The sequence below is a fragment of the Manis pentadactyla genome, chromosome 4 (genome assembly GCF_030020395.1).
Source record: "Manis pentadactyla isolate mManPen7 chromosome 4, mManPen7.hap1, whole genome shotgun sequence".
NCBI classification, from domain to species: domain Eukaryota; kingdom Metazoa; phylum Chordata; class Mammalia; order Pholidota; family Manidae; genus Manis; species Manis pentadactyla.
In genome coordinates, this window is record NC_080022.1 from 122,669,307 (window position 1) to 122,693,561 (window position 24,255).

At 37.8% G+C, this 24,255-nt stretch overlaps 1 protein-coding gene across 14 annotated transcripts in view; it reads right to left on the minus strand.

Annotated features, from left to right (window-relative positions):
• Window positions 1-24,255, minus strand: part of NCOR1 (nuclear receptor corepressor 1) — a 203,504-nt gene that overhangs the window by 174,610 nt on the left and 4,639 nt on the right. For all 14 annotated transcript variants that reach the window (XM_036920642.2, XM_036920646.2, XM_036920647.2 and 11 more), the window contains exon 2: window positions 4,994-5,171. In XM_036920642.2, coding sequence (XP_036776537.2) covers window positions 4,994-5,101 — 108 coding nt within the window. In that variant the 5' untranslated portion in view covers window positions 5,102-5,171. The remainder of the gene's footprint in view (window positions 1-4,993; window positions 5,172-24,255) is intronic.

A 24,255-nucleotide genomic window follows, 5' to 3' on the forward strand; every position in this document is an offset into this window, starting at 1 on the left:
TCAGGAGAAAATAAAATCACAGCAAAGAAAGGAGACCAACCAAACACTAACTAAAGGCAAAAAAATAAAATCAAATACCCACAAAAGTAGTCAAAGGAAACAAAAAAGAGCACAAAATAAAACGCCTAACATATAAAGAATGAAGGAGTAGGAATAAGAAGGGAGAGAAACAAAGAATCATCAGACTGTGATTATAAGAGCTCAATAAATGACTTAAGTTAGACACTTAGATAGTAAAGAAGCTAACCTTGAACTTTTGGTAACCACGAATCTAAAGCCTGCAATGGCAATAAGTACATATCTTTCAATAATCACCCTAAATGTAAATGGGCTGAATGCACCAATCAAAAGACACAGAGTAACACAATGGATAAAAAAGCAAGAACCATCTATATGCTGATAACAAGAGATTCACCTCAAACCCAAATACATACACAGACTAAAAGTCAATGGATAGAAAAAGATATTTCATGAAAACAACAGGGAGAAAAAAGCAGGTATTGTAGTACTAGCATCAGACAAAATAGACTTCAAAACAAGGAAAGTAACAAGAGATAAAGAAGGACACTACATAATGATAAAGGGCTCAGTCCAACAAGAGGATATAACCATTATAAATATATATGCACCCAATACAGGAGCAACAACATATTTGAAACAAATACTAACAGAATTAAAGAAGGAAATAGAATGCAATGTATTCATTTTGGGAGACTTCAACACACCACTCACTCCAAAGGACAGATCCACCAGACAGAAAATAAGTAAGGACACAGAGACACTGAACAACACACTAGAAAAGATGGACCTAATAGACATCTACAGAACTCTACAAGCAAAAGCACCAGGATACACATTCTTCTCCAGTGCACATGGAACATTTTCCAGAATAGACCACATACTAGGCCACAAAAAGAGCCTCAGAAAATTCCAAAAGATTGAAATTCTCCCAACCAACTTTTCAGACCACAAAGGAATAAAACTAGAAATAAACAGTGCAAAGAAAGCAAAAAGACTCACGAACACATGGAGGCTTAACAACATGCTCCTAAATAATCAATGGATCAATGACCAAATTAAAATAGAGATCAAGCAATATATGGAAACAAATGACAACAATAACAAAAAGCCCCAACTTCTGTGGGACGCAGCAAATTCTAAGAGGAAAGTATATAGCGATCCAGGCATATTTAAAGGAGAACAATCCCAAATGAATAGTCTAAAGTCACAATTATTAAAATTGGAAAAAGAAGAACAAATGGGGCCTAAAGTCAGCAGAAGGAGGGACATAATAAAGATCAGAGAAGAAATAAATAAAATTGAGAATAAAACAATAGAAAAAAAATCAATGAAACCAAGAACTGATTCTTTGAGAAAATAAACAAAACAGATAAGCCTCCAGCCAGACTTATTAAGAGAAAAAGAATCAACACACATCACCAGAATCAGAAACGAGAAAGGAAAAATCATGACAGATCCCACAGAAATACAAAGAATTATTAATATATATGAAAATATATATTTTCATATATTTCATAAATGAAAACCTATATGTGAACAAGCTGGAAAACCTAGAAGAACTGGACAACTTCCTAGAAAAATACAACCTTCCATGACTGACCAAGGAAGAAACACAAAATCTAAATAGACCAATTACCAGCAACGAAATTGAAGCGGTAATCAAAAAACTACCCAAGAACAAAACCCAAGGGCCATATGGATTTACCATGGAATTTTATCAGACATACAGAGAAAACATAATACCCATTCTCCTCAAAGTTTTCCAAAAAAATAGAAGACAAGGGAATACTCCCAAACTCATTCTATGAAACCAGCATCTCCCTAATACCAAAACCAGGCAAAGAACCCACTAAAAAAGAAAATTACAGACCAATATCCCTGATGAACAAAGATACAAAAATACTCAACAAAATAACAGCAAACCCAATTCAAAAATACATCAAGAGGATCATAAACCATGACCAAGTGGGATTCTTCTAAGGGATGCAAGGATGGTACAACATTCGAAAATCCATCAACATCATCCACCACATCAACAAAAAGAAGGACAAAAACCACATGATCATCTCCATAGGTGCTAAAAAAGCATTCGAAAAAATTCAACTTCCAAAATGGGTATAGAGGGCAAGTACCTCAACATAAAAAAGGCCATATATGATAAACCCACAGCCTACATCATACTGAACAGTGAGAAGCTGAAAGCTTTTCCTCTGCGATCGGGAACAAGACAGGGAAGCCCACTCTCCCAACTGTTATTCAAATTAGGACTGGAAGACCTAGCCGCAGCAATTAGGAAAAACAAACAAATACAAGGAATCCAAATTGGTATAGAAGAAGTTAAACTGTCACTATTTGCAGATGACATGATATTGTACACAAAAAACCCTAAAGACTCCACTCAAAAACTACTAGAACTGATAACGGAATACAGCAAAGTTGCAGGATACAAAATTAACACACAGAAATCTAGCTTTCCTATACACTAACAATGAACTAATAGAAAGAGAAATCAGGAAGACAATTCCATTCACAATAGCATCAACAAGAATAAAATACCTAGGAATAAACCTAATGAAAGAAGTGAAAGAACTACACCCTGAAAACTGTAAGACACTCTTAAGAGAAATTAAAGAGGACACTAACAAATGGAAACTCATCCGTGCTCTTGGCTAGGAAGAATTAATATCACCAAAATGGCCATCCTGCCGAAAGCAATATACAGATTTGATGCAATCCATATGAAATTACCAACAGCATTCTTCAACGAACTAGAACAAAGAGTTCAAAAATTCATACGGAAACACCAAAGACCCATAATAGCCAATGCAATCCTGAGAAAGAAGAATAAAGTGGGGGGGGAATCCTGCTCACCAACTTCAAGCTCTACTACAAAGCCAGAGTAATCAAGACAGTTTGGTACTGGCACAAGAACAGAGCCACAGATCAGTGGAACAGAAAAGAGACTCCAGACATTAACTCAAACATATATAGTCAATTAATACATGATAAAGGAGCCATGGACATACAATGGGGAAATGACGGTCTCTTCAACAGATGGTGCTGGCAAAACTGGATAGCTACATGTAAGAGAATGAAACTGGATCACTGTCTAACCCCATACACAAAAGTAAATTTGAAATGGATCAAAGACTTGAACGTTAAGTCATGAAAACATAAAACTCTTAGAAAAAAACATAGGCAAAAATCTCTTAGACATAAACATGAGTGACCTCTTCTTGAACATATCTCCCCGGGCAAGGGAAACAAAAGCAAAAATGAACAAGTGGTACTATATCAAGCTGAAAAGCTTCTGTATAGCAAAGGACACCATCAATAGAACAAAAAGGTATCCTACAGTATGGGAGAATATATTCATAAATGACAGATCTGATAAAGGGTTGACATCCAAAATATATAAAGGGCTCATGCACCTCAACGAACAAAAAGCAAATAATCCAATTAAAAAATGGGCAGAGGAGCTGAACAGACAGTTCTCCAAAGAAGAAATTCAGATGGCCAACAGACACATGAAAAGATGCTCTACATCGCTAGTCAGCAGAGAAATTCAAATTAAAACCACAATGAGATATCACCTCACACCAGTAAGGATCGCCATCATCCAAAGGACAAACAACAACAAATGTTGGCAAGGTTGTGGAGAAAGGGGAACCCTCCTACACTGCTGGTGGGAATGTAAATTAGTTCAACCATTGTGGAAAGCAATATGGAGGTTCCTCAAAAAGCTCAAAATAGAAATACCATTTGACGCAGGAATTCCACTTCTAGGAATTTACCCTAAGAATGCAGCAGCCCAGTTTGAAAAGACATATGCACCCCTATGTTTATCACAGTACTATTTACAATAGCCAAGATATGGAAGAAACCTAAGCGTCCATCAGTAGATGAATGGATAAAGAAGATGTGGTACATATACACGATGGAATATTATTCAACCATAAGAAGAAAACAAATCCTACCATTTGCAACAACATGGATGGAGCTAGAGGGTATTATGCTCAGTGAAATAAGCCAGGTAGAGAAAGACAAGTACCAAATGATTTCACTCATCTGTGGAGTATAAGAACAAAGGAAAAACTGAAGGAACAAAACAGCAGCAGAATCACAAAACGCAAGAATGGACTAACAGTTACCAAAGGGAAAGGGACTGGGGAGGATGGGTGGGCATGGAGAGATAAGGGGATGGGGGAAGAAAGGGGGCATTAAGTTTAGCATGTATAATGTGGGGGAAGGCACGGGAAGGGCTGTGCAACACAGAGAAGACAAGTAGTGATTCTACAGCATCTTACTACGCTGATGGACACTGACTTTAATGCAGTTTGTTGGGGGGACTTGGTGAAGGGGAGAGTCTAGTAAACATAATGTTCCTCATGTAATTGTAGATTAATGATACCAAAATAATTTTTTAAAAAAAGAGTTCTCAGTAGTTTTATCTGAGATTACTATTTCATCCCCTCCCATCCCTTTTTCTTCAAATCTCTTAATCCCGTACCCCTAGTCCATTCACCTGATGTTCTATTTTCACAAGGTAAATCAATTATATAAACTCATCTTCCTACCCTCAAATCTGCCAAGAAGGTAGATACCCTATCCTTCCCTTCACTCAAGAGAGGCCAAGTTATCTAGCCAGCTTAATACTCAACCAGAAATTAAACATAAAAATAGGTCTTAACCCAAAAACTTGAGGCAACTGATACTTCCCTATCAACAACTCCTACAATGAAAAGCAGAGACAGTCACCCCCTGAAATCTAGCATAAAGCCATAGTAAGATGGCAAAGATAATTAATTAATCCCCAACCTTTGGTTTCCAGGCATCTGAGAATGGCTTTTTTTTTTGCAGTAAAAAAATACGTAAATATTAAAATTAAATTTGGTTTCTGACCGACAAATACATTAAATAGAAAAAGTTAAAAAAAATGAACTAGGCAATTTTCACACTATTTATTTCTTACCTGCTGGTGACGGGTGTTGGGAAACGTGTACTGAACAGAGTGGGAAGGATAACGACTTTGTTCTGTGCTGAATGCTCCTTGGTTGGGAGGATAACCTGAACTTGACATTATCAGTGAAGAAGTCCTCACCAGGCTGTGAGATCAAGTCCAACAAACAATCATGTTTCTAGGAAACCACCTAAACAGGATGGTAAAAATAAAATTGGTAAGAACTAAAGCACGAGGTGTACTTCTAATAAATTTTAACTATAGCCATATAAACACCTTCATAATTACCAGTAAAGGGTTTCTCTCGTGTAGAGTTACTGAGGTTTGGAAAATGTTAATGGGTCTTTTCATTTACTCTTTAAAAAAGGTTCTTTAATATATCACAAATAGCATCAGTAGCTTTATACGGTAACAATGTGTATATAAAATCTTAGCATGGAACATGGCACACAGCAACTGCTCAATAAATGTCTCTCTCTTTTGAAAAATGTCTGAGAAACAATTATTATGTATTATAAAAACAAAAAGCTAAATACCCCTCCTTTTCAAAATACCTCTGTGTAATGTTAGCTTTTCTTCACAAACTTCTATCAAAATATACTGAAAGACTGAATACAGAAGCAGATATGAAAATCAAGCCACCTTCATAAGCCAGATATTAAAGAGGTTTGCAAAAATACAGAACAATGACATTCTTCCCATCAAATTTTGCTTTACTTTGGAAAATAGTTACTTATATAAATGTTATCTATATTAATGTGTGGTGGGCTTTTATTATTTTTAATTGACTATCTTTAAATTTTCCAGTCTTAGAATCTAATATGGTAAATATCAACATACATAACCCACATAAGCAAAAGTTTTTTGGAGACCTAATTTTTAAGATAGTAAAGGAGTCTTGAAACCAAAAAGTTTGATGACCACTGGCCTAGAGAATTAGGTCATCTTTAGATTGATTAGCACTAAGGTCCAGTCATACCCAGGTCCATACACACATACTCCTTCTAGAGAACATGCTCCTAATTAAGATGTGGCTTTGACACCATGTTTGTTTCAAGTGAACTATACTACTGAACAAGGGATGTGCCAATCAAATGCCTCTCCAGGATCTGGAATTGAGAACATCAGTTACAGGGAACTGAGTTGCAAAATGGCCAGAGTAGAGTCAAGGTCAGCCAAAGCATGTGCCCAAGAAGTTACAAGGGCAGCAGAGAATGCCAGTCTAGACACATGCAGAGAGATGTGGAGCCAGGAGAACTTGCAGGCCCCTGACTCTTTCCTCCAGAGTTGGTCCCCCGGAGAAGTTGCTGTATTTCTTTTCTTGTCCTTTGATACCTATTAAACTGCCTACAGTCTTAAAATAAGTCCACCTTTGTGAGAGACCTATACCCCGAAAACTATAAGACATTCTTAAGAGAAATTTAAAAAGACACTAACAAATGGAAACTCAACCCATGTTCTGGGCTAGGAAGAATTAATATTGTCAAAATGGTCATCTTGCCTAAAGCAATCTACAGATTCAATGCAATCTCTATCAAATTACCAACAGCATTCTTCAACAAACTAGAACAAAGAGTTCAAAAATTCATATGGAAACACCAAAGACCCCGAAGAGCCAAAGCAATCCTGAGAAGAAAGAATAAAGTGGGAGGGATCTCGCTCCCCAACTTCAAGCCCTACTACAAAGCCACAGTAATCAAGACAATTTGGTACTGGCACAAGAACAGAGCCACAGATCAGTGGAACAGAATAGTCTCCAGACATTAACCCAAACATATATGATCAATTAATATACGATAAAGGAGCCATGGACATACAATGGGGAAATGACAGCCTCTTCAACAGCTGGTGTTGGCAAAACTGGATAGCTACTTGTAAGAGAATGAAACTGCATCATTGTCTAACCCCATACACAAAAGTAAATTCGAAATGGATCAAAGAACTGAATGTAAGTCATGAAACCATAAAACTTTTAGAAAAAAACATAGGCAAAAATCTCTTGGACATAAACATGAGCGACTTCTTCATGAACATATCTCCCCGGGCAAGGGAAACAAAAGCAAAAAATGAACAAGTGGGACTATATCAAGCTGAAAAGCTTCTGTATAGCAAAGGACACCATTAATAGAACAAAAAGGTATCCTACAGTATGGGAGAATATATTAAAAAATGACACATCCGATAAAGGGTTGACATCCAAAATATGTAAAGAGCTCACGCACCTCAACGAACAAAAAGTGAACAATCCAATTAAAAAATGGGCAGAGCTGAACAGACAGTTTCCAAAGAAGAAATTCAGATGGCCAACAGACACATGAAAAGATGCTCCACATCGCTAGTCATCAGAGAAATGCAAATTAAAACTACAATGAGATACCACCTCACACAAGCAAGGATGGCCAACATCCAAAAGACAACAACAAACGTTTACAAGGTTGTGGAGAAAGGGGAACCCTCCTACACTGCTGGTAGGAATGTAAACTAGTTCAACCATTGTGGAAAGCAATATGGAGGTTCCTCAAAAAGCTCAAAATAGAAATACCATTTGACACAGGAATTCCACTTCTAGGAGTTTACCCTAAGAATGCAGCAGCCCAGTTTGAAAAAGACATATGCACCCCTATGTTTATCACAGCACTATTTACAATAGCCAAGAAATGGAAGCAACCTAAGCGTCCATCAGTAGATGAATGGATAAAGAAGATGTGGTACATATACACGATGGAATATTATTCAACCATAAGAAGAAAACAAATCCTACCATTTGCAACAACATGGATGGAGCTAGAGGGTATTATGCTCAGTGAAATAAGCCAGGCGGAGAAAGACAAGCACCAAATGATTTCACTCATATGTGGAGTATAAGAACAAAGAAAAAACTGAAGGAACAAAACAGCAGCAGAATCACAGAACACAAGAATGGACTAAGAGTTACCAAAGGGAAAGGTACTGGGGAGGATGGGTGGAAAGGGAGGGTTATGGGGGGGGAAGAAACGGGGGCATTATGATTAGCATGTATAATGTGGGGGGGTACGGGGAGGGCTGTGCAACACAAAGAAGACAAGTAGTGACTCTACAGCATCTTACTACGCTGACAGACAGTGACTGTAATGGGGTTTGTGGGGGGGTCTTGGTGATGGGGGGAGTCTAGTAAACATAATGTTCCTCATGTAATTGTAGATTAATGATATCAAAACTTTTTAAAAAATGAAAAAAAAATTATATTTAGCTCCCTAATCACCTGTTTTTTTTCTAAAAGATGGTAAGATAACATATTTTCTTTACTGAATTAACAGTTACCCCAAGACAACCCTTATTGAACATGTCTGCCTCTCCATACTTACCTGGAATGCCATCCTCATTACAACCCAGAGATTTCACTGTTTACCCTAGAGAAACTCACATACATACAAAAGGATATTTATTGCAACAGTATAACAAACAAATTGAAGACAACCTAAATTCCACAATGTGGTATATTCATATGATAAACTACTATACAGAAATAACGATAAACTAGAGCTGTTTCAAAACATATAAACCTGAAAAGAAAGTAAAGCTGAGTGAAAATTTTTTAAATGATCCTTACATTAGAAACTAAGAAAATACCATAATTTTTATGTACTATAAATAAACATATTTAAGATATATATCTACTTTAGGACAATAGTTACATCTAAAGAAAGAAGGAGGGGTAGAAATTTTACTATTTTATTTCTTAAAAACTGAAGCAAGTATGATAAAATATTAAGTCTTCTTAAACAAAGACGGTAGGCACATAGACATGTCCTATATTGTTCTCAGCATATTTCTGTGGACCTAAAACAGTTCATAAAGAAAAAGTCATCTTTATTACAAAGTATATTTCCACATATGTATGATTCTGGATACACTAATTTGTCTGTCTTTACTGCAACATTATGAGGCTTCTATACCTGGTAAGGCAAGTTTTCACTTACTTCTTAGTTTTGCTGTTACTTTCAAAGCTTTCAGAGTTATTCTAGGACATGTCGCTCTTTCACATGACTATCACTCAGCTTGTCAGGCCCCATAATATATATATATATTGTATATTACATATATATATAATATATATTGAATTCATAGACTAAAGGAAGAACAGATACCTTTATACTATCGAGTATTCTTATCCTAAAATATGAATATGTATGTTTATAGTTTAAGATGGGAAATAAAATGTGTGTATATATAATTAAGATGGGAATATTTTAATGTACATATGATGGAGAATATTTTATGTGTGATGGAAAAAATATGTGTAAAATATATAGAACACATCTTCATTATATATGTAAAATTACCATGAAAAAGACAGGAATTATTTTTATATATAATTAAAACTATATACATTTTCTTTGTTTCCATCATTTTAAGGAATTTGAGAAGAGGGCTAATTAAAGAAAAAATCCAGTGTCAATTTGATCCAGTTTCCTCCATTTTAATCAAACAAATTCTTTACCCAGCTATGTTTAAAAATGTTCTGGAGAATTGTCATACAATCTAATATTAAAACAAAGAAGGAACTTTTAAATTTGTATGCAGTACTATATCATATATGAATATTCTAACTGAACCTACCACCCTACTACTTGTTTACTTTTCCTGCTGCAGGGGAATATAGCTAGGGGGAGAGTCAGAAGACAGAACTTGATGTCTCCCCAGACTCTTTCCTGCCTGCTCCCTGCACACCCAACGGATAGAAGTCTGAATATCTAAGAACTGGCAGGTCTTGAGTTTAACCAACATTGATTTTATCAAACAGGAATCTGAAGCACAGAGAAATTAAATAACTTCTACATTACCACAAAGTTGTCAGTGGCAAAAATGGGAGAAGCCAGTGTTTGCTGTGATGATCTGCAGCTTTCTCAGCATGTGGTGAACTACTCTGAGGAACTGGGACATTCAGTGGGCCCATACATTAGAACACCTGGGCAGCGTCCCCCTCCTATACACACCTGTACTTGCTCCAGATAGAAGGGGAAAAACCAACGTGTGGGGGTTTTGCTGGTATTGATGTTTGTTTTGTTTTGGGAAATAGGTATTATATGCATGATTTAAGATTTTTAAAAGTACCATAGAATAAATACAAAGAGAAAAATCTCCTCACCCTTGTCCCCCAGCTGCTACTACCCAATTGTCCTCCCAGAAGGCAACCAAAGTTATTAGTTTCTAATGTACCCTTTAGAAATATCCTGTACATACACACACACTTCCCATTATGTAAATGGCTGCAGAGTATACAATGTTTGGTATCTTGCTTTTATTACTTAACAATATATTTTGAAATTCTCATGAGTCCATAAACAGCTTCTTTATATTCTATTGCTGTAGAGCAAAATGTTCACAAATACAATTTTTTAAGAGTTTTCCAAGTAATTCTGAGCTGCACCCCTAAGAAACACTCACATGATCTATCTCTGAACTCTCCTCTCAACTCAGACATCCTAAGTAAATAAAGCTATAAATAGAACGGAGAGGTAAAAAGAAAGATCTTAGCTCAAGGGCATCCAGGTTTTTTTCCAACAGGTGGTCTGCCAGAAGAGAAAATCCACGTAGTATGGTGGTGGTGGTGTGCTTTTTTTCTTAATTTTCAGCAATGGTGAGTCCTGAGTTCAACACTTGGCATTCAATGTCACTCAAATATGAGTCAAATGACTTGTCCATGTTTCCCTTCTGTCAGTAATCTTTGTCAGTGGCGAATGCTGCCATACAAACTTAGGGTCAAAGCAGGACCTACCCATGGTTACGGGACCTACCCATGATTACGGAACCTACCCATGGTACGAGACCTACAGCTTGGAGAATACTGTGACCTCCTTCCTCAAAATTTACCCATGAGCAATAGAGTAGACTCTCTTTTTTTTAACCAGCACTCTTTCCTCAAACACCTTACATGGAAGCCAAACATAAAATACACAAAGAAGAAATACTCTGATTTGGTGAGAATGAGTAACATAGAACCTTTCCTTTCAGTCTCTCTGTCTTAGTCCCTGCCTTCCACCTCACTCCAGTTCTGGTTAAGCAAGAGACCTCTCCCCAAAACACTTGACATGCCTGAATACAATTGAAATAAAAGAATTCAGTTTAGGGGAAGGAAACACCTTAAGTGTCAGTTTCAAATTTTAATTTCAGTTCTGAGCACCAAAACTCATCAACTCAAGAGTTAGTTACATGTTTGATTTTTATGAAATGTAAAAATTCTATGAAATGTTTAAGGAACCTGGTTAAAGTTTTATGTACAACTCCCTCATATCATAAACACAGATAATCCTATTTTAGGATGGGGATAATACAGAACTAGATGCTACTATTGTAAGTGACAACAGCACATTTTATCTGAATTTTACAAATAAACCCAGAACTAGCCTCCTATACTTTAGAAGCAGGTAATAAAACATAGTAAAATGAAACTGGTCTTTATTAAATTAGTTTTCAATCTTTCCATACTAAGTAATAAAGATACACACACATACACACATTTACTCAACAGGCAACTTGCAACAACAAAATTTCAAATACACTCTTACAAAGAAAAAATCTAATTCCCCCTCACCAGGAACTCCCAGCTTTCGGCCTACAACCTTTGCATAACCAAAATGTACGTGGTTTTCAAGGTGACCTAAGCTATCTTGGGTAAAAGCTAAAAATATACTTTGCTGTGGCAGGAATGCAGATGCCTCATCAAATAAGGAAGAATAAGGGTCACAACAGAAGTGGAGCCCATATTCATCAAAGCAGAAAAAGGACCCTACCAAATATACAATTCAATTTTCTTTTAAATGATCAAATAATAGAACCTTTTGAAAGAGAAGTATGGGATAGGGGAAGACCTCTATGACACTGCAGATGCTAAAATAATTACTTTCTAAACTGAGGTAAATCAGGTCTCACTAATTCTCACAAAGCAGCCCTGCTCTAGTCCAACTCCAAAAGTACACTGTTGAAGGAAAGGCAAGGACAAGCCTCTGGGGTGTCCCAATCACCTAAGACTTTGAACTGGTGATGACTTAAAGGAATCTGACCTCCTGGGCCTACCTCAGAGTCCAACCTCTGAGAGAGGAGAGACTAGAAATCAACTAAGGGAATTCAGTACTTTGTGTGAAATCAGAAAGGTGATAAACTGGAATAAAACTTCTACTGTAAAATAATATAACAGGGGAGGGGCGGAAGATGGTGGCGTGAGTAGAGCAGCGGAACTCTCCTCCCAAAACAACATATATCTATGAAAATATAACAAAGAAAACCCTTCCTAGAATAAAGACCAGAGGACACAGGACAATATCCAGACCACATCCGCACCTGAGAGAACCCAGCGTCTCGCGAAGGGGGTAAGATACAAGCCCCGGCCCGACGGGAGCCGAGCGCCCCTCCCCCCAGCTCCCGGCGGGAGAAGAGCAGGCAGAGCGGGAGGGAGACGGAGCACAGGGCTGCCGAACACCCAGCCCCAGCCATCTGGGCCAGAGTGCAGGGCCCTCGATACTAGGAAAACAGGGCAGCAAGAACAGTGAGCGGGCACTGGAGGCTGTGCGACAGAGGACATAAGAAAAGCGCGCGACCATTTTTTTTTTTTTTTTGCTGTTTTGTTTTGGCGAGCGCTTTTTGGAAGTCTTAAAGGGATAGGGCCCCCAATACTAGGGAAACAGGGCAGCAAGACCGGTGAGCAGAGGCCTGAGGCTGGCACCGGAGAATAAAGAAAAACGAGCGACCATCTTTTTTTTTAATTAAAATTTTTTTTTTTTTTTTGGTGGTCGTTCTTTTGTTTAGGCGGGTGCTTTTGGAAGTCTTAAAGGGGCAGGGCGGGACACTTAATCCAGAGGTAGGGAATCCGGGGATCACTAGGCACCCTAACCCCTGGGCTGCAGAGAGCAGGGAGGACCCTTACGGAGATAAATAGCCTCCCAGCCGCTCCTGCTCGAACGCGACTCCACCACTTTGGAGTAGCTGCCCGAGCCAGGCCACGCCCACAGCAACAGCGGAGATTAACTCCATAGCAGCCGGGCAGGAAGCACAAACCCTGTCTGCGCGCAGCTGCGCAGCACAAGCCACTAGAGGTCGCTGTTCTCCCAGGAGAGGAGGGCCACAAACCAACAAGAAAGGAAGTCCTTCCAGCCATCACTCGTCCCAGCTCTGCCAACTATACCTATCACCATGAAAAGGCAAAGCTACAGGCCGACAAAGATCACAGAGACAACACCAGAGAAGGAGACAGACCTAACCAGTCTTCCTGAAAAAGAATTCAAAATAAGAATCATAAACATGCTGACAGAGATGCAGAGAAATACACAAGAGAAATGGGATGAAGTCCGGAGGGAGATCACAGATGCCAGAAAGGAGATCGCAGAAATGAAACAAACTCTGGAAGGGTTTATAAGCAGAATGGATAGAATGCAAGAGGCCATTGATGGAATTGAAATCAGAGAACAGGAACGCATAGAAGCTGACATAGAGAGAGACAAAAGGATCTCCAGGAATGAAACAATATTAAGAGAACTGTGTGACCAATCCAAAAGGAACAATATCCGTATTATAGGGGACCCAGAAGAAGAAGAGAGAGGAAAAGAGATGGAAAGTATCTTACAAGAAATAATTGCTGAAAACTTCCCCAAACTGGGGGAGGAAATAATCGAACAGACCACGGAAATACACAGAACCCCCAACAGAAAGGATCCAAGAAGGACAACACCAAGACACATAATAATTAAAATGGCAAAGATCAAGGACAAGGAAAGAGTGTTAAAGGCAGCTAGAGAGAAAAAGGTCACCTATAAAGGGAAACCCATCAGGCTAACATCAGATTTCTCAACAGAAACCCTACAGGCCAGAAGAGAATGGCATGATATATTTAATACAATGAAACAGAAGGGCCTTGAACCAAGGATACTGTATCCAGCACGACTATCATTCAAATATGACGGTGGGATTAAACAATTCTTAGACAAACAAAAGCTGAGGGAATTTGCTTTCCACAAACCACCTCTACAGAACATCTTACAGGGACTGCTCTAGATGGGAGCACTCCTACAAAGAGCACAGCACAAAACACCCAACATATGAAGAATCGAGGAGGAGGAACAAGGAGGGAGAGAAGAAAAGAATCTCCAGACAGTGTATATAACAGCTCAATAAGCGAGCTAAGTTAGGCAGTAAGGTACTAAAGAGGCTAACCTTGATCCTTTGGTAACCACGAATTTAAAGCCTGCAATGGCAATAAGTACATATCTTTCAAAAGTCACCCTAAATGTTAATGGATTGAATGCACCAATCAAAAGACACAGAGTAACAGAATGGATAAAAAAGCAAGACCCATCTATATGCTGCTTACAAGAAACTCACCTCAAACCCAAAGACATGTACAGACTAAAAGTCAAGTGATGGAAAAACATATTTCAAGCAAACAACAGTGAGAAGAAAGCAGGGGTTGCAGTACTAATATCAGACAAAATAGACTTCAAAACAAAGAAAGTAACAAGAGATAAAGAAGGACACTACATAATGATAAAGGGCTCAGTCAAACAAGAGGATATAACCATTCTAAATATATATGCACCCAACACAGGAGCCCCAGCATATGTGAAACAAATACTAACAGAACTAAACAGGGATATAGACTGCAATGCATTCATTCTAGGAGACTTCAACACACCACTCACCCCAAAGGATAGATCCACTGGGCAGAAAATAAGTAAGGACACGGAAGCACTGAACAACACAGTAGAGCAGATGGACCTGATAGACATCTATAGAACTCTACATCCAAAAGCAACAGGATATACATTCTTCTCAAGTGCACATGGAACATTCTCCAGAATAGACCACATACTAGGCCACAAAAAGAGCCTCAGAAAATTCCAAAAGATTGAAATCCTACCAACCAAATTTTCAGACCACAAAGGCATAAAACTAGAAATAAACTGTACAAAGAAAGCAAAGAGGCTCACAAACACATGGAGGCTTAACAACACGCTCCTAAATAATCAATGGATCAATGACCAAATCAAAATGGAGATCCAGCAATATATGGAAATAAATGACAACAACAACACTAAGCCCCAACTTCTGTGGGACACAGCAAAAGCAGTCTTAAGAGGAAAGTATATAGCAATCCAAGCATATTTAAAAAAGGAAGAGCAATCCCAAATGAATGGTCTAATGTCACAATTATCGAAATTGGAAAAAGAAGAACAGATGAGGCCTAAGGTCAGCAGAAGGAGGGACATAATAAAGATCAGAGAAGAAATAAATAAAATTGAGAAGAATAAAACAATAGCAAAAATCAATGAAACCAAGAGCTGGTTCTTCAAGAAAATAAACAAAATAGATAAGCCTCTAGCCAGACTTATTAAGAAGAAAAGAGAGTCAACACAAATCAACAGTATCAGAAACGAGAAAGGAAAAATCACGACGGAGCCCACAGAAACACAAAGAATTATTAGAGAATACTATAAAAACCTTTATGCTAACAAGCTGGGAAACCTAGGAGAAATGGACAACTTCCTAGAAAAATACAACCTTCCACAATTGACCCAGAAAGAAACAGAAAATCTAAACAGACCAATAACCAGCAACGAAATTGAAGCGGTAATCAAAAAACTACCAAAGAAAAAAACCCCCGGGCCAGATGGATTTACCTCGGAATTTTATCAGACATACAGGGAAGACATAATACCCATTCTCCTTAAAGTTTTCCAAAAAATAGAGGAGGAGGGGATACTCCCAAACTCATTCTATGAAGCTAACATCACCCTAATACCAAAACCAGGCAAAGACCCCACCAAAAAAGAAAACTACAGAACAATATCCCTGATGAACGTAGATGCAAAAATACTCAACAAAATATTAGCAAACCAAATTCAAAAATACATCAAAAGGATCATACACGATGACCAAGTAGGATTCATCCCAGGGATGCAAGGATGGTACAACATTCGAAAGTCCATCAACATCATCCACCACATCAACAAAAAGAAAGACAAAAACCACATGATCATCTCCATAGATGCTGAAAAAGCATTTGACAAAGTTCAACATCCATTCATGATAAAAACGGTCAGCAAAATGGGAATAGAGGGCAAGTACCTCAACATAATAAAGGCCATCTATGATAAACCCACAGCCAACATTATATTGAACAGCGAGAAGCTGAAAGCATTTCCTCTGAGATCAGGAACTAGACAGGGATGCCCACTCTCTCCACTGTTATTTAACATAGTACTGGAGGTCCTAGCCACAGCAATCAGACAAACCAAAGAAATACAAGGAATCCAGATTGGTAAAGAAGAAGTTAAACTGTCACTATTTGCAGATGACATGATACTGTACATAAAAAACCCTAAAGACTCCACCCCAAAACTACTAGAACTGATATCGGAATACAGCAAAGTTGCAGGATACAAAATCAACACACAGAAATCTGTGGCTTTCCTATATACTAACAATGAACCAACAGAAAGAGAAATCAGGAAAACAACTCCATTCACAATTGCATCAAAAAAAATAAAATACCTAGGAATAAACCTAACCAAAGAAGTGAAAGACTTATACTCTGAAAACTACAAGTCACTCTTAAGAGAAATTAAAGGGGACACTAACAGATGGAAACTCATCCCATGCTCGTGGCTAGGAAGAATTAATATCGTCAAAATGGCCATCCTGCCCAAAGCAATATACAGATTTGATGCAATCCCTATGAAACTACCAGCAACATTCTTCAATGAACTGGAACAAATAATTCAAAAATTCATATGGAAACACCAAAGACCCCGAATAGCCAAAGCAATCCTGAGAAAGAAGAATAAAGTAGGGGGGATCTCACTCCCCAACTTCAAGCTCTACTACAAAGCCATAGTAATCAAGACAATTTGGTACTGGCACAAGAGCAGAGCCACAGACCAGTGGAACAGAACAGAGACTCCAGATATTAACCTAAAAATATATGGTCAATTAATAGATGATAAAGGAGCCATGGATATACAATGGGAAAATGACAGCCTCTTCAACAGCTGGTGTTGGCAAAACTGGACAGCTACATGTAAGAGAATGAAACTGGATCACTGTCTAACCCCATACACAAAAGTAAATTCGAAATGGATCAAAGACCTGAATGTAAGTCATGAAACCATAAAACTCTTGGAAGAAAACATAGGCAAAAACCTCTTAGACATAAACATGAGTGACCTCTTCTTGAACATATCTCCCCGGGCAAGGAAAACAACAGCAAAAATGAGTTAGTGGGACTACATTAAGCTGAAAAGCTTCTGTACAGCAAAAGACACCATCAATAGAACAAAAAGGAACCCTACAGTATGGGAGAATATATTTGAAAATGACACATCCGATAAAGGCTTGACGTCCAGAATATATAAAGAGCTCGCACGCCTCAACAAACAAAAAACAAATAACCCAATTAAAAAATGGGCAGAGGAACTGAACAGACAGTTCTCCAAAAAAGAAATACAGATGGCCAACAGACACATGAAAAGATGCTCCACATCGCTAATTATCAGAGAAATGCAAATTAAAACTACAATGAGGTATCACCTCACACCAGTAAGGATGGCTGCCATCCAAAAGACAAACAACAGCAAATGCTGGCAAGGCTGTGGAGAAAGGGGAACCCTCCTACACTGCTGGTGGGAATGTAAGTTAGAACCATTGTGGAAAGCAGTATGGAGGTACATCAAAATGCTCAAAACAGACTTACCATTTGACCCAGGAATTGCACTCCTAGGAATTTACTCTAAGAATGCAGCAATCAAGTATGAGAAAGATCAGTGCACCCCTATGTTTATCACAGCACTATTTACAATAGCCAAGAATTGGAAGCAACCTAAATGTCCATCGATAGATGAATGGATAAAGAAGATGTGGTACATATACACAATGGAATGCTACTCAGCCATTAGAAAAGGGCAAATCCCATCATTTGCAGCAACATGGATGGAGCTGGAGGGTATTATGCTCAGTGAAACAAGCCAAGCGGAGAAAGAGAAATACCAAATGATTTCACTCATCTGTGGAATATAAGAACAAAGGAAAAACTGAAGGAACAAAACAGCAGCAGAATCACAGAACTCAAGAATGGACTAACAGGTACCAAAGGGAAAGGGACTGGGGAGGATGGGTGGGTAGGGAGGGATAAGGGGGGGGGAGAAGTAGGGGGATATTAAGATTAACATGCATGGGGGGGTAGGAGAAAAGGGAGGGCTGTACAACACAGAGAAGGCAAGTAGTGATTCTACAACATTTTGCTATGCTGATGGACAGTGACTGTAAAGGGGTTTACAGGGGAGACCTGGTATAGGGGAGAGCCTAGTAAACATAATATACGTCATGTAAGTGTAGATTAGTGATACCAAAAACAAAACAAAAACAAACAAAAAAAAAAAGGGCAGTTCCTGTGTGGTGACCTCCAATGAGTTCTACACAAGGGTATAAAGGGCATATAAAAGTGTAGGCAAAGGGTCTGTTTGAGTTTATACAGAAGATCAAAGCCTAATTGGGCTATCCCGAAAATGAACTAAGATACGATATGAAAGAGAACTTCCAACATCAGCACTCTCTGGAAGACTCATGCCAGAAGATGATCATCAAAAAACCCCAACAAAGATCCATGCACTGCTACAGCTGTAGATGCACTCATCCCAGCAGTTCCTGGACTTGCCAGGGGAATGAAGGAGATATCTAAGTTGGCCTGTGCATACAGTAAAACAACAAATTTGACTGGATCTATACTGTTGGAACTCAACCAAGAATTAGGAGAAGTGCAAATTGTAGCGCTCCAAAATCTTACAAATACAGACTATTTACTGTTAAAAGAACATAAGGGATGTGAACATTCCCCAGGAATGGGTTGTTTTAATTTGTCTGATTTCTCTCAGACTGTTCAAGTTCAGTTGGACAATATCCACCATATCATAGATAAGTTTTCACAAATGCCTAAGGTGCCTAACTCGTTTTCTTGGTTTCACTGGAGATGGCTGGTAATTACAGATATGCCTTGGTTATGTAACTATACTCCTATTATGTTAACGTGTGTGCGCAATTTTAGTAGTAGCTTAAAACCTATACATGCTGAAGTTACTCTACAAGAAGATATGTCAAAGAAATAATCAATCTTCCCATGTTTTCTTCCGCCTGCTACTTCTATAGCTTTTCTTCTTCCTTCCTAATTACAACCCTTAAATAGAACTCGTGCCTCATATCAAATTTACCGAGTATCATAATTCTTCCAAGTGGTAAAGATACCTCAAGACAAATGCTGGGCATAGAAGCTACAGGGCATAAATACGCAAAGAAATAAAAAGCTAACCATTTCAAACAATAAGGCTTCTCTCTCACTTACCAACTTTACATTTCCCTGTATGGCCCCGGAAGATGACTGGTTAGCCAGAGACGGGTCAGATCCCTCAAGGGAGGAACAACCTAAGACAGGCACAGTCGCAGGGGGGTCATCAGGTGAGAAATTGGGGATCAACAGAGGTGAGGCTTAGAACCTCACACCCCCTTTCTGAGAGAAATCTTCTGCATACGTGGATGTTTTATTGCCCTTGTCTAGCTTGGATTAACACATAGTCTACAGGCACACACCTGATCATCTACATTTGCTCTCTTACAACACTAAACTATGTTTTCTACCTTTATCTTGCATCTACCTACCACTTCAGCATTTTATTAAAAATAATAATAATAGAGAAATGTGGTATCCACATATAAATCAAGTATAAAAACCAAATGAGTATTCATATTTGAACTGACTGTTTATAGTTCATAATGCATGAGCAAAACCGAAAGTTTCTGTGATGACTGCCCTTGTACTGTTCACTATGTAACTTATTCATTATGTAAGAATTTGTTCTCCATGTAAGAACTTGTTATGCCTCAGAAGATTGGAGACTGACGAAAATTAGGCTTGGGGTGGATTAATGATTGTGCATTGAGCATTGACTCCCCTATACAGAATTTTATTGTCGTTAATAACCATTTGATCAATAAATATGAGAGATGCCCTCACAAAAAAAAATAATAATAATAATAATAATAATAATATAACATTCTTTCCTTTAAAAAAAATTAAAAAGGAGCTCCTCTGGGGGAATGTCATTAAATTTGACTGTAAGCTCTTTTGATATTATGACATGTCACTTAGGAGATAGATGAAGGGAGCTAAAGAAAAAAGCCTTTTAGATTAAAGTATCCTACTCAGTGAAGTATGATGTAAAAAGAAGCACATTAATAAGGGCACAGTTATTTGATTAACCTCAGAATACTGGCAGTCAATTAATTCTTGAATAAAAAAAGAAAATGTTGATTTATCCCTACAGAAAGTGAGAACGAAGTTTCCCAAGTGAGCAGGAGTAAACAGCACAACTGAGAGCCCTGTGGTACAGTTGCACTATACTGAACTAAATTTTCAGAACTGAGCAACATTCACTCTTTCAATTGTAAGAATGAATATATTCAAAGCCAAAATTATCAATTATTTGTCAATTCTTTTCTCCATTCACACACACACACACACACACACACAGTGTATTAGGATCAGAAAACACTTTAACTTTAGATGCTTGGCCAGAATTAATAGGTATGTTAATACCTAAGGGGAAAAATAAAAAGTTACCATTTACTGAGCCTTGTTATATACTACTAGGCAGTGTACGAAGAGCTAAGTGTGCATGAGCTAACCTAAAACACCAGTGCCATTATTATCCCCATCTAAAGGCTTTACAAAGGCTAAGTAATTTCTTCAAGGTGATTCTTTTTTAATGCAGAGACATATCTTAAAGATCATGTTTTGCTGCCTCCCCTTTGACCCACTAACAGAGACTGCTAAAGGTCATGAAGCAAAGAGAAACAGGCTAATGAACAGACTCTATTTCTAAGGTATATACCAAAACAAAGAAAAGCAACTGACAAAATTAATTTACTGAATTCTATCCAAAAAAAAAAAAATGAAACCACCACACACCTGTGAGGGCACAGACCACCTCTGTTCCGCTCACTGGCCTCCCCAGCACCGGACAGTGCTTAGCTCTCAGTAACACCCTTCTACCAGCACAGCCTCCCCCTCCCGCCTCCCCCAGCCTCCCAGGCTTCTCCATCTCTACTGCCCCATCCGCACCTCTTGCTGCAACAAACTCCTACCTGCACGTCTCGCTTCAATACTCTCTCGAGTCAAAAGGCCAATGTTCTTTTAAACCATAAATCAGAATATATCACTCTTCTGCTTAAGACTCCCCAGGGGCTACCATGCACTTCAAATAAAATCCCATCTACCCACTAGGTCCCCAAGGCCCCTGCTTCCTCCCCCTGCCAGCAGACCCCAGCACAGTGAGCTTCCTTCCCATCCCTTCCTCTGTGCCAAGTTCTTCCTTGCCTCAGGCCTTTGTCCTTTACTGTGGCCTGGAATGCGCTTGCTGGCTCATTCATGGGGCTGACTCCTTCTCAAAAACTTAAGAGTCTCAGCTCAAATGTCATCTTCTCAGAAAGGCCTTTACCAAGCACCCTGTAAGGTAGGCTCCCACCAACTGCTCTCAATCACATCACCCTTTTTATTCCTTTACAGATTAATCACAGTCTGAAATGGGTTAGTTTGCCTTACTTTATTATACTGTCTTCCCTCACTAGAAATGTAAACTCCCTGTTTGAGTCCCTATCATATTTGCTGAACAAAAGAAATAAGAAATGTACACAACTTATTTTAAGAAAAGTTTAAAAATCTATTAAAGAACATAAAAGTCTATTTGAACAAAAGAATAGGAAGTACACAGAAGTGTCAATTTTCCCAAAATTAACCTATAAATTCAATATTCCCAATCAATATTCAGAATTCCCCATAAAAATCTCAGCGACATTTCTTTTGAACTTCATAGAATGATTCTAAAGTTCACCTGGAAGACTACACAGACCAGAATTGTCAAAGTCTGAAAAAAACAAAATAATGAACAGGTGACTACCCCTATCAGTATTAAACTTATAAAACAATAGTAATTTAAAAGGTACAGTGATATACAACAAGAGATCAAGATAACATAACAGACAAATTAGAAACAGTCCAAACATTTAGTAAATGATCAAAGTTTCCAACATGGGACAAAGGATTGGTTAACCACTAAATGGAGCTGACACAAAACATGTACCTATATATTCCCCTACAATATATCTCTATCTCACTTTCTATACCAGAAATAAATTCCTGGTGGATCAAACAAATCAGTTTAAAAATAATAATAATAATAATAATAATAGAAAGGAAAAAAAGGAAAAGGAAAAGGAAACAAAAAAGAAACCACAAAAGTGTTAAATTAATATATGGGGACTTCTTTGCCTTACAAGTACAAAAAGGTATAAAGTGAAAAGTCTCCCTCTCACACGTCTCAGTCCTTCAGTTCTCCTAAAACAACCAATATTACCACTTTCTTGGGTTTCATTTCAGAAATATCCTCTGACATACAAGCAAATATGTACACATTATTCTTCCTCTTTAAATAAGCAATAGCATACTATACCTAATACTCCTCACTTTGTTTTTCCAGTTTAATCAATGGGTGAATATTTAAAATTTTAGAGTAAAGAAGGTCTTTCTAAGTAGAGCATGAAACCCAGAAGCCACATACAGACTAATAATGAAGATAGCTAACAGTTACTATTTATTTTACGTGCCAACCACTATGCTAAAAATGACTTACATCATCTCCATTCTACAAATAAAGAAATTAAGGCTTAGACAGATTAAGTAATGTGCCCAAGGTCACACAGCCAGCACAGAGTCAGGTTGGACACATCTGAACACAAAATACTACAAAACACTAACAGGGTAGGGAGAGGGTGTGGGGTTGTGTTGGGAAGGAGATGATGTGCCTAAATACGAAAAAAAAGTGGATACCCTATTACATAGAGCTGTAAAAATATCAATAACCCTACCAAAAATAACCAAAGAACAAAAGCAGACAATTTATAAAAGAAAAACAACTCCCCTCATCAAAAAATGTTCAACCTCAATAATGTTAAAAGGCCAATTAGAATCACTTTTTTCTCTACTTCTCAAATTGTCAAAATGTTTTATTTTGTAATATCCACTACTGGCCAGGATTTGGGACATACCCATACATTTGTGTCAGTATCTACCCAAATCTGTACTATTCATGTCACAGCAGCTCCACTCTAGTAATCTATCCTACAAAGCTGCTTGCACAAGCATACAAAAAAATACACACAAACAATTCACTACAGCTTTATTTTTTCTGACAAAACAAATCACTAGTGGTCACAAATTGATTAAACAGATTATGGTATTTTGTTAAGCTGAATACTATGTAGCCATCAACTGTAAGGTAGCTCTAAATGTATCAACATGTAACAGTCACTCAAAAAATAGTACACTACAGATCCCATCATACAGAAAATTTATACACGAGAAAAAAATCTGAGAAAAATGCAACACTTTCAATTTCTTTATATATTTCATATTGTACTTCTGCAAAATAATGTATTACTTACATTAAACTAAAGACAAGTAAAGATTTTTAAATAATATATCCTCTTCCAATCATTAAAATGATTTTGTATGAATACAGCATAACTTCTTCCACCCCACCCCTCCTGTTCCATTTAGTTCCCTCCTTCCTTCTCCCACACAACACACAGAGTTAATGGACAATATACTCCCTAAATCTGGTATATTTACACTATGTATAGAAAGCACACACTTTTGGTTTTATTCCAAACACATAAAAGTTATTGTAACTCAAAACTGAATTAAAAGGACTTAATCAAAAGTAATACAATCAAATGTCTTTGAACAGGAGTTCAAAGACATGATGATTATTACTTAAACCAAACATTTCAAAATTACATAAATCTATAGGCTACTGCCAAGGGCAATGAACTGCCTAGAACAGATTACTCTGCCTCTGAACTGTGCATGACAATAAAATTGTCAAGGAAAGAATCTGTCAGTTAAATAGAAGTATGATAGTGGGTGGGGGGAGGCAATCTGCGACCCTGGTGACCCTCATAAGAAATCTGAGAGTCAAATTTTCCTAGAAAAACGTAACCTCAGTTTATCCTGGTTTGGTATCAGCTTATGTACACATATCAAAAACAAAAACCAGAAAAGCGGCCCAAGTTTTATTCTTCAAGTAGGCACTGGGGGGAAGGAGGTTCAATATAATAATTTGATAATCTGGATTTTTCCTTTGCTCTTGACTAATCTACTTGAAAATTTAATCTTTGATATAAAACTAGTCAGTACTATT